This window comes from Peromyscus leucopus, chromosome 5 (genome assembly GCF_004664715.2).
Source record: "Peromyscus leucopus breed LL Stock chromosome 5, UCI_PerLeu_2.1, whole genome shotgun sequence".
NCBI lineage: Eukaryota > Metazoa > Chordata > Mammalia > Rodentia > Cricetidae > Peromyscus > Peromyscus leucopus.
The window spans coordinates 35,583,577-35,596,092 of record NC_051067.1 but is presented as its reverse complement, the minus strand read 5'-3'; the positions used below and the strand labels follow the sequence as shown (position 1 = coordinate 35,596,092).

The 12,516-nt window shown below is 37.1% G+C and overlaps 1 protein-coding gene across 1 annotated transcript; it reads left to right on the top strand.

Moving 5' to 3' along the window:
• The first annotated feature begins 3,115 nt into the window (after positions 1 to 3,115).
• On the top strand, positions 3,116 to 10,460 carry LOC114701853 (prolactin-2A1-like). Its single transcript, XM_028882050.2, has 5 exons — positions 3,116 to 3,219; positions 6,032 to 6,207; positions 7,536 to 7,637; positions 8,809 to 8,988; positions 10,099 to 10,460. The coding sequence occupies exons 1-5, from the start codon at positions 3,189 to 3,191 to the stop codon at positions 10,288 to 10,290; spliced, it is 681 nt and encodes a 226-aa protein (XP_028737883.1). The 5' UTR covers positions 3,116 to 3,188; the 3' UTR covers positions 10,291 to 10,460.
• Positions 10,461 to 12,516: the final 2,056 nt, after the last annotated feature.

The following is a 12,516-nucleotide window of genomic DNA, read 5'->3' as shown; positions in this document are numbered from 1 at the left end:
GCAGTATGCCTGATAAGAAGGGAATTTGTGAGTACAAACATGATAATTGTGTGAAACATATAAGGAGGGACTCCTGTGTTTCTCTTCAGAATATCTCCTGTCTGGACCACAGTAGAGGGAACAGTAAGGTCTAGGAAGATCAGAATAATGATGCCTAGTGTGAAAACTGGGCTGGTAAAGTGCTAAAGTGAATGAAACGCAATGAATAAGAAAAAGAGTGGGAAAAGTACACATGGAAAGAAGCATGTTGGGAGACTGGGGTCGCCTTCAAGTATAGTTTCTAGGGACAGTTTGACTGAGGGCTGGATGTCACACTAAAATGTTTCTTAAAGATGAGAATGTTGAGAGTTCAGTTCACTGAAGACAGAAGGAGGTACAGGTGTTAGCAGTGAACCTGTTGCTGTGGTGAAGGAGATGCCATTAATGGGAATCCATTCAGGCATTTTATTTGCAGAATGGTCATTGTCACTGGCATATATGGGCACAGAGCACTGCTGACTAATCTCTCACTGTTAATTTACAGATGTATTGAATTCCCACTAACACACTGAAAACTACTGTTTTGCTGAATGTTCAACTAAGAGAGCATAAATCCTTAACAAATAACAATTGTAGGATTTAACAGACAGCAATCAGCAGGATATAGCTATAGACATAGTAACATAAAAGTGGAATGGATTTAACTTAAGCTACGAGTGGACAATTATCTCTACCAAACACATCATACAGTGTAAAATGTATAGTAAAAGATCTGTAACATGGGTAGGAGCCAGTTACAATACAGTGTGTTCCAGCATTGAAAAGAGTCATCTAAAGACATGAAATCAGGTTGAGTTTTGCAATCATGGAAAAGAAGACCTATTGAATGTGAACATTGCTCTTCTAGCTCTGGGCCCTTTCAGCAGACATGTATGGCTAATAAACAGGATGTGGCCACGGGGTCAGCCTGAAGCCAGTCTTACACAAGTAGCCAGGTGAAATGGCAAGGATCTGCAAACAAGAATGGACCTGGTTCCCCACTTCCTCATGGCCAACACAAGTCATGCCCCTGGCCAGCAAAAATAATATAAGCTGCATACACCAAAGCACCAGTTGTTCTGGGAAGTGCCTCAAGATGATGAGCACTGACATTTAGTGGGTGATGACATTTGCACAAACCCCATTTTTCAGTGATCTGATAAAGGCAATTTTGATATGGTAGAGTTAATTGTGGCTAATATTGCAGTGGAATGTCATCATAGCAGGGCAGATGACACAGCTGGTCATATTGCTCCCACCCTCAGGAAGCTGCAGGGACAATGCTGTTTTTACACTTACCTTGTCGTTTTCTTTCAGTCTGAGACACAACCCATGGAGTGATGCTGCTCATAAATCGGTCCTCTTGCCTAAGGTAGCAAGGTATAGACTCTTCCTCATGAAACTACCCAGAGTTTTGTCTCTTAGGGGATTCTAGAGCCTATCCAGCTGCCAATCTATATTAGCAATCACAGTTCTAACCTCTGTCAACATGACACATAACTATAACATTTTATGCAAAACTTTTCTGTCCCTTTCCGCATGGTTAATACCCTTGTCATAGTACATGACTCATTGGGCCTATTCATGAGTCCTCATAGTGAATCAGAGTTTCAATACTGCTCATTCATCTACTATTTCTACTTTGACTCAAGGCAATTTCTTGATTGTGAGATTCTTATTGTTAGATTGGTACAACGTCAAAAATGAAACATTCCCTTGCAAAAAGAAGGAATATGGGATAGTATCTACAGCCATATAAGGCACTGCCTGGGGTATACCATGTTGTCCACAATTTCACTCTTTGGAGGAAACAAAACAAATGAGATCTTTTCATTGTATAGTATAATGTAATAACTGTTTTCATTTGTAATGATTCCTGTATACGCTGAATTCATTCCAACTTGCATTTGTTTGTGACAGAGAATACCAGGCCATTGATGATTCTGATAACCATCTGCAAGGGTTGACTATATAAAGATAGCATCTAGTATTGTAAATATTTCAAGGGCCTTCTGTAAGCAAAGACAACAGTTAATTTGAAGGCAGTAACCTGCCATTGTTGGAAGAAGTATAAGTCAAACTACAAAGTTACTGAAATATCACAAGGTCCAGTTACTGGCTTCTTATGAGTTATACAATAGCACGGCCCTATTGACTACTTATGTAATAAACTGTCAGTGGATTAGATGTAAGCAATACTAAATATAAGAGACCATAGAATGAGATGCCACAAGTCATGATTGCTTGAAGTGTATAAATCCATCAGGCAGAAGATCTAATGCTAGTATTTGACTTCCATAGGACCAAATGTAAGTATCCTGGCTACTGCCAGGAAATGTCATTAAGGAAGCTGTTCAGCCAAAGTCAGTGACATTACCAAGCCAAGCAGGATGTACAGATTTATCTAATACTGGTACATAGACAAGCACATTTGGATTTAAGTCTAATTCCATGGATATAACCCATGTATATTCATGTAAATCTGACTGAAAGTCTATAAGTGGGGCTATCATAGGCTCCAACTAGAAGGTCTTTGCTGTTTTTTCTTATAATGAATGTGATTACCTACCAAAAGTCCCTCTAAACATTTGTATCTGGCCCTACACTATGCTCTTATGTGCTTACCATTTAAAGGCAAATGCTAATCAGTGTTCCAAGGATATTGGAAAAAGACTCACAAGGCTAAATTGTTCAGAATTTCTGACTCATTCTTGACCTTCTTCCCAGTGCTCCAAAGACAATGAAATCAATATTTTGACACACCTAAGATTCAGTGAAAATTTCAGAAGTAATAACTAAAATATAAGAAGATAAAGAAAATAATGAATGCTTTGGGCACATGAAGAAAAGTCACATATCTTCTTGAAGCAGAGTTTACTGGTGTGAATTACAATGCAATTTGGACTCTAACCACATACTTAGAATAAAATAAGCAATGCAGTTATACATAGGTTAATCATCATGACAATTAGGCTGTAAAACAGCCCCTGAGGGGGGAGAGTCAAGGTATCCTCAACTTGGATTTGCATATTACTTCCTCCTGCCCCTGGCAGTATATGGCCTTGGGGATAGTGTGAAACACTATATAGGAGGGAAAATTAACTTTAGGTATGATTGTTGTGGAGAAGATTTCTTAAGTTGGAGCCGTGCTGCTGTGGGACTCCTCAGAGATGCAGCTGTCTTTAACTCATCCAGGCTTTTGTAAGTAACTCATTACTAAGGTGCTTTCAAATGACCACCTTACACATTACATTGATTTACAAAGCTGCATTGGGCAGTTTTATTTTGGGGGTGTTGTTCCTACATGGTGTTCTGGTTCCCAAGCTTTAATAGACTCTGTAGAGGTAGAGATATCTTTAATTCAACTCTGCTCATGTCAGTGACTCTTCGCCAGAATTCCTCCAGGTGACCTTAATTAAACATTGCCTTATTTTAAAATGAAACTGGTTTGGAGAGGTTTGTTGTTGTTCTTGGGTTTGGTTGTTTTGGTGTGTGTGTGTGTGTGTGTGTGTGTGTGTGTGTGTGTGTATGCGCGTGCATGTGCTGTGCATGTATGCATATGTGTGCATTCATGCATGCCTGCCTGTGTAGGGGTGTGTATGTGTGTGTGTGTGTGTGTGTGTGTGTGTGTGTGTGTGTGTGTTATTGTTCTCATATATGCAGTGAATGGAAATTGTCCACCAGAGAAGTCAGAAGGAGCTGAGAAATAATTTCTAACTATTGCTCTAGAAAACAACTGCACAGTGCACTGATGTATCAATGGCTCTGAAAGGGAAGTCTTCTTATCTGGAGACAACCAGCAATCACTAGAGACATTTTGCATAGGCTTAGTTGCCCTGAGTGGAAAACAGGAACAGCACCTGTCTCTAGTGGTAGAGACCAGCAGTGAGTCATTTTAATAATTCGTATTGAAGAGAGTTCCAGAACATGGAATGATTCACCTCATAGAGCCAAACTTGCAAACATTGGTATTTCTAGTCAGAGTAACAACAAAAGTGGGTACAATTTGTTACAACTGTAGAAGGAAGACTATAACATATTCTGATTTCTGGGTCTTGCTTGACTTGAATGAACTGAATCATATTTTCAGTTTTCTCCACAGAATAGATAAAGCTAGCAGATGTGGCTCTCTACAGCTTTGAGAATTTCAGTCAAGCAAAGTACTCTTTAATACAACGGACGCTTTGCTAATATTTATCTTTATTTTCTTGCTAATATTTCCAAGTAAAATGAATTATTAACATCCAAACATTTCACAAAGGCAAGTTTTTAAATTTTATGAAGTTATAAGCCAAAACCCTTAGCTCCTTTTACTCCACTTAGATTGTGAAAATCTTTCAGATGATAAATTAAAGATATGCATATATGCTTATATTTATTTTACAAATAAATATCTCCAATGTATAAAATAAATTTGGAAAACTTTCATGGCTTTTGAACAGCTTTCTTCTATAATAGGAATTATCCAAATATTTTTATTTTATTTGAAAAGGTTCCTGTTTATCTGTATACCACAGAGTATTTTGATAGTTTTAGTTATTTTGCATATTTAGTTTGTGTTTTCCATTATAAATTTTATCAAGTTTCTAAATTTCTGATGTGCATATCCAACTCCATTTATCACAGCTTCTGAGGGTCAAGGAGTCTTCTCAGATTGGTGTCACTGAAGGTGCATAAAATTTCCACTTTGGGACATTGATGGTAATTCATAGTATTGAGACTATAAATTATCCATGTGTTATGGGTTTTTTTTTTTATGAAAAATGAGTTGATTATGACACCAATCCAGCTCATTAGAAAACACTTTGTAACTGTTTTACACGAAGAAGATAAAAGCAACTTCTTACCGCCTGGCCTGTGTTATCCAACCACATGGACAGTGTGTAGCAGTGTAGGATGCTGACAGCCTGCCACAACACAAGCCTCAGGTGCTGGCCAAGAACTCCACTGTCAGTGTGGTGACTCCTCAAACGACTGAGGGGAGAGACAATAAAAAATGTAGAATATCTACATGCAATCTATTTCATCATCATGGTTGGTAGAAACCATAAATTCAGAAGAAAAGTATGGACATTTTAACAAAAGAAGAAATGCATGACATTATTACACTGAGCTGGAAGTTCCACAATGTGACTTCATTTTCATAACACCATTCTCTTTGTCATAAGTATTTGTAAATAAATAATCATGAGTTTATTCCCATTTTGCCATGAAAATAAACCCAGAAACAGAACTGTTCTTCTTACATTGGTGTTCAAAGTACTAATATTAGACACTGAATTCAAGTTAGAAATTAAGGGACTAGAGTGATGGCTCAGTGGATAAAAACAATTGCTTTTAATGAACAGGATCTGGGTTTTGTTTCTACCACCAACTTGGCTGCTCACAACTTTATCTTTAATCCCAGAAAAACTGACCCCTTCTTCTGGCCTCTTTGGGTACCAGGCATGTCTCTCTCTCTCTCTCTCTCTCTCTCTCTCTCTCTCTCTCTCTCTCTCTCTCTCTCTCTCTCTCTCTCTCTCTCACACACACACACACACACACACACACACACACACACACACACACACTCACAGACACACACACATACACACACACAGATAAAAAACTGCTACACATAAAATAAAATTAACAATTTTATTAAAAATAATACAAATTCATGAGTGGTGTTACTGAAAACCAGCAGAGAACCACAAGACCTTCGACTATCTGAAGAGTTAGGCTTGAACACACACTGGCACACTTAAGTTAGACTCCAAAAGTTTGGAGACTGCAGAAGTAAGTCTCCAGGAGTAATAAAGAACTGCCAAGAGACACTCATATTACGAAATATGAATATAAGAAAGTATAATCCTCTACTTGAATATCTGCCTTGGAAAATGCTCATTATTCTCACAAAATTAAACAACAATTTGTACAAAGGAGGCCACTGTTAGCAAAGGCTTAGATTGATGACGTCACTGTTGATAAACTCAGATGACTAGATCTCACAGTCATTATTCTCCTTTAACAGGGTCGCTGCTTCTACTACTGATGTCCAACCTGCTCCTGTGGGAGGATGTGGCCTCAGTGCCCATGTGTTTAATGAGGAATGGGCGCTGCTTTGCTCCTTTGGGAGAAATGCTTGATCGAGCAGTCAGTTTGTCTGAGCACATAAGTAAACAAGCATTTGAAATGTTCACTGAATTCGTAAGTACTGCCCCCTTACTTCCAGCTTCTTACCAAATTGTTTCTCCATTGAAATGGTTAGTTTATAGTATAGTCTAAAGTGGAAAGCATCGTGGTCCAAACTTCAAACAATGTAGCTTCATAGGTAGAAAAAAAAAATAGAGGCTACAAGATTATGAACCAGAAAATAGGGCAGTCTCATGGAATGCTAGATATAATCTTTTTTTCGCTATTGTTAAATTTTTATTAATTCATTGTTGTGACATGAATATACACAAGGCATGCTGAGGAAAGATTTGACTCTCTTTCAAGTATCTGGTAGGCAGTCTTTGTTTGCATTACTCTCATTTAGATTTTATATTATCTACAAGAGAAGAATGTATTGTAGTGACTTGCAAAGGTTAAATCGAGTTAAAGACACTGAGGCCATGTTAGGAGAAAAAGAAAATTAATATTCAATCTTCATATTCACAAATGTTACTAATAATTTTAAACTAGTCAAGATATGTAATTTAATAACAAAGGGTCTGATGCAGGGAACTAGGTCAGGTATTCATGATGAAGACATCTTTAAGGCTTCATGGCATATGTTCTGATCCAGTCAATGAAGTAACAAGCAATGATGATTGCTCTACATTAATGGGCTTGTCAGAAGTTGGCTCAGTCCTTGCAAAGCCTATATATTCCTAACATTAATTTCGCATATTATTGTTTCTGCCATTTAAATTTCCTGATGGGTCACTTAGGACATTCAGAATCATCCTAAAATTTCGTTCAAACTGCCAAATGTCATTAATAGTAGTTTTGAATAATAGATATTTTACAAAATAAAGATTTAGAAGTACATAACAAATAAATATTGATGAGAATACAAAAAAATCTATTAATTTTCAATTTTAATTGGTTCATGGCTTAATATTTTCTAGTATATTATGCATAGAGTATAACTTATTTTTGTCGTTATTAATACAATAGTTTTTTTGTTATTCTTAATGAACTAAATGAGGAATGCCTGTGTAGATGCCAAGGTATTTGTAAGAAAAATTGTTTACCATGCCATTTATTACAAATGATACTTTAAAAAATTGGTACTTGGTAGCCTTGCTGGTTTTTGCTGAGTAGCAAAGCTAAGAATAGTAAATAGGAGGGAGTTTGGGAATTTAGAAGTTATATGAATAGAAAAATAAGACTACAGATTGAATGTAAATGTAGTTAAATGGCTCGTTTCCTTACTATATTAATATTTTATTTGTAAAATGAAACATCTATCAAATTCATTAATGTGTTGATCATTGATTCATTTACACAATTTCTAGTCACCAACTAACTGAATATTTTATCATTTCCAGGATAGTCAGTATGCCCAGAGCCACCAGCTCATTAGCAAGAACCTCAAAAAATGCCACACATCTTCTCTTGATCTTCCCAGGAATAAAGCTCTGCAGACACATGTGAGTCCCCACCCTTAGCATTTCTTTCACACTGGCTTTGCCATACTATAAGTTATTGTAGTCAATATATTGAGTATGAGAACAATGTCTGCAAGAAATGGACATGGAGTGAGTAACAAAAAGAAATTTTATTATATAGTTCATAAATTGTAAGGAAAATCTGACAAGTAACATTTAACAAATCTATAAATCCTTTATGGCGAGGACCCTCTTTCAATGCCAAAACTTACGGATCCACATATCATATAGAAAAAGTTAAATTATCATTGACACTGTTAAGGGCAGTAATGTGGATTTATACAATGCCAATGTGGTTGTATTTATCTTATGTTGCTAATGGACCATGTTGACAGCTCTTTATGTTACTAACTCATTTACCACTTCTTTCCACCCCCTGGTTCTACTTATGTTTCTGATCCCAAGTGTTGATTCCTAACTGATTGTTCTGCCTTTTCTGCTGATTTTCACACCTGAAAGTCAGCTAAAGAAAGGAGCACAGTTAACATTCTAAGATGTTCCCCAGTTCGTAACCATCCCCCCAGCATGCTGACAAGGTTACATATCACACATCTCATTTAATTCCTAATCTTTATCACCTCTCATTTCTGATCTCCTGCCATAAATGATCTCAAGGTAATTTAAACTAAACTTTATTGTATATCCTTGCATAACCCCATACTTAGAATGCATATTCTATATACGGCTTAAGGGCTATAGCATTTTGTCTCTATAATTCTTATTACAATAATGATGAATTAATGAAAGAAAGCAGGGAAGGCAGAGCTGAGATGAGAATACATTTAATAAAAGCTATTACTATAGGGATTGGGGATTTAGTTCAGTGGTAGAGCACTTGCCTAGCAAGTACAAAGGCCTGTGTTCTATCCTCAGCTCCAAATAAATAAATAAATAAATAAAAATAAATGCTATTACTTTGCTAACAACTTTAAAGTACTCTACTAGAATTTATGAATTCAATTCACTCAAGTTTTATACACAAGGTCAATGGCAATATTTCATATCATCATATAATTTACAAAAGAATGTTTTAAATGCACGCACAAGTAACAAAGAAAGCTTAATTAACCCTTTTGAGTAAAAAAAACTGTCTGTGTCTAATGCTGTTCCTTTTCACTTATTTTCATATGATTGTTCAAATATGGTTACTTAGCCAATCGCCCTACTGAAATTAGTGGAAAGCTTGTTGAGTGCCTGGAAAGTCCCCATGTATCATCTAGTGAAAGAAATGCCTTCCTTGAAAGACATCCCTGCTACAGTCCTCGCCAAAGCCAGAGACATTAAAGAAAAGAACAATGGACTCCTGGAGGGGGTTAGGAGCATTCTCATCCAGGTGAGCAGTCCTTTCCACTTCTCTATTTTTCTCCTTACTAAACCAAGTCACCAGGGCAAGGAGAATTGAGTTTTGCAAAATGTCTCTTTATAAAAAAAGAACTGTATTTATAATTTTTTTCATTTTTCTTTATTAAGAAATTTTCTACTCACTCCACTTACCATCCACAGATCCCCCCTCCTCCCTCTTCTCCCTGCAGTCCTCTTTCCCAAGCCACTCCGCATCCCCACATCTCCTGTATTATTTGTACAACTGAAAGAGAATAGTTGAAAAGCAAGAACAAATAAAAAACAGAGAAATCTGTCTACTATGATTACAATCTTAAACATTGTAGAAAATATCAAATCACCATGGTGTACACAATATATATGCAATTGACATATGCCTATTAAAAGGAAATATGTTTGAATTAAAAAAAGAGAGAGGACTGTAGGCACTGAACTATCACAGACACACCATTTAAGGAGAAGCTGTTAATTACAACCATCTAAGGGGTGTTTCACTCAAAACTGCACATCCCAGGGACCTCAGAAGAAAACATCTGCTCATCATTTATACTGGGACAGGACTCTTCATAGTCCAAAAGTCAATCACTTAGGCACTTGAGCAGATCTTGTAGCATGGTTATCCCTTGATTATTTGCACCTAAAACTGTCAAGGGCAAGAGTTATTGAATCTCAGATTTGGGGTGTATACATTATATGAAGAATTTATTTGATTTAAAATAAGAGAGGACAATGTTTCAATATAAGAACCTATTGAGAAAAAAAGGACAAGTTAGGAACTATGTTGAAGACATGTAACATTACTTAAGAGATTGAGTGGACACTGGATTTTTCCTTGTACTTTTTTCAAATCCATGTCTAAAATCAAGTAACTTCCTGTCAGTTCTTTCTTTAACTTCCACAAGACTTTAGTTTATCAGGCAGAAAATGCATACATCAGTTTGTCACATTCTAGGTGCCTTGGTTCAATTCTCATGAAAATCCATAGGTTTGGCTGAGTTTAGCAATCCTTCCTCTCCTCAGGTATTCATTCCACATTTTAAAAAGTTGTGCACTCCAAAATACTAAACTATAATTGATCTTTGACTCTCCTTTTGTTGATCAGATTCAAAGTAAAGAGGAAAGAAATGAGAACTATCCTGTGTGGTCTGGACTGGCAGCCTTGAAATCTGACAGTGAAGATACTCGCCAGTTTGCATTTTATAACCTGATCCGCTGTGCAGGCAGAAATGCTCAAAAGGTTGAATCTTCTCTCAAGATTGTGAAGTGCAAAATATTAAAACAAAACAACTGTTAAGCCCTTTCCACCACACCTTTTCTGAGATGCTACTGGATGATCTGTTGATGTGAAACGTCCTTTAAGTTTTTCTCTTCTGAATGCATGCTTGTTGTGATGGTTATCTTCTTTTAAAATAAAAACTGACTCCATATATGCTACCCTCTGAAGGGCCAGCCAAATGATCATAACTGCTGTATGTCATTTAATTAAAAAAAAATCTGTTTATACCATTAACATATTCCCATCAATATTTCACAAATAACAGAAGTTAGGCATGCAACTGACATATTTCACAACTAATTTAACCATTAGGGAATTGTAGCAGGAATCTTAGAAGGTCTTATTAATAAAATCAAACCTGGAGCCAGGTATTAGGGTGAACACTGGATGATCAGAGAGACAGAACAGGCCACAGCTAACCTCACCTGGCCAACTTCTCAGCTGATCTTGTTTCCTCAGACTGGAAGCCTCTGTGTCCTCATATCCGAATGGGTCTCAGCTGAACTGTGCTGCTCAAAACCCAAAAGCTTAACCAGCCAAATGCTTCTAGTTTCTGGTCTTCATGCCTTATATATCTTTCTGTTTTTGCCATCACTCCCTGGAATTAAAGGCTCACTGCATGAGATTAAGGACGTGTGTCACCATGCCTGGCTATTTCCAATGTGGCCTTGAACTCACAGAGATCCAGAGGGATTTCTACCTCTGGAGTGCTAGGATTAAAGGTGTGAGTGCCACCGTTTTCTAGCCTTTGTGTCTAGTAGCTGTTCTGTCTCTGAGCCCAGATAAGTTTATTAGGGTGCACAATATTTTGGGGAACATGATATCACCACATTTCTCTTATTGGGGTGAGGACACAGAAGTTTCCAGTCTGAGGAAACAGGACCAGCTGAGAATCCGGTGAGATGAGGGTAGCTGTGGCTTGTTATGTCTCTTATTCACCCCAATGTGCATTAAGTTATTAGAATCTAAGGGAGACATTTTTCACAAATTTCTTCATTCAGCCTATTCTAAAACTTGGGATTTTTTGGATCATTAACGAAAGGATCCTGACATTATAACATTTAAGTTTCTCACAGACAACACAAGTGCAAGTGAACTATATTTCCCTAGCACTGTGATATTTGTTGAAGAACCTCAAGTATCTTGGATACAAGTATAGAATGGTTCCTGATTTCTTTCCAACTGTCTTCAAACAGTTCCTCTGATTTTGGTTGTCTAAACATCATCTCAATCAACCCTGTATGCTGTATCTCTAAAGGCTTCTCTGGATGATACCAAATTTAACATCTTTTTTATATTAGTCAGTACTTTCCTTTTATCCCCTCCTGGCTAAAGTGACATGACAAGGAATGAAAGCTGGACAGTTTCTATGATGTTTATTTCCTTTCATTTACATTCCTGTTTTGTTTTTGTGGTTTTTGTTTGTTTGTTTGTTTGTTTTGGGGGGGAGGTTTATAAGACAGGGTTTCTCTGTGTAGTTTTGGTGCTTGTCCTGGATCTCTCTCTGTGTACACCAAGCTGTCCTCACACTCACAGAGCTCCATCTGGCTCTGCCTCCCCAGTGCTGGGATTAAAGTTGTGCACCACCACCGCCGCCCAGTGCATTCCTATGTTGGTTTTTTTTTTTTTTTTTTTTTTTTTTTTTTTTTTTTTTTTTTTTTTTTTTGATAAGTACATAAAGGATCAGAAGACTGAACAATCATGACCCTCTAATTTATTGCATGACTAAGTGTATTGCTTACTGGGGCTATTGCCTCCTACTGAAAAAATATTCCTCCCATATATGACCACAAACATAGGAAATAGATAAATATAAAAGATCATTATGTGAGGCCGGGCGGTGGTGGCGCACGCCTTTAATCCCAGCACTCGGGAGGCAGAGCCAGGCGGATCTCTGTGAGTTCGAGGCCAGCCTGGACTACCAAGTGAGTTTCAGGAAAGGCGCAAAGCTACACGGAGAAACCCTGTCTCGAAAAACCAAAAAAAAAAAAAAAAGATCATTATGTGGTTTATATAATATGTGGAATTTTCTAAAACTGAAAACATGAAAGAAGGCAGATTGCAAGAAAACAGAAGCAATTGGATGATTACATTAAATCAATAAAGCAAGTACTAAATAGGCAAATATATGTTCTTTCATTTGGGAGTCTAAAATTTTACAAAGCCAGATGAGCTCCTGTATTTTTAGAGGACCAGAGGATACATAAGTCAAAATAATTTTCTCTATGGGAACAAAGTGAGCTA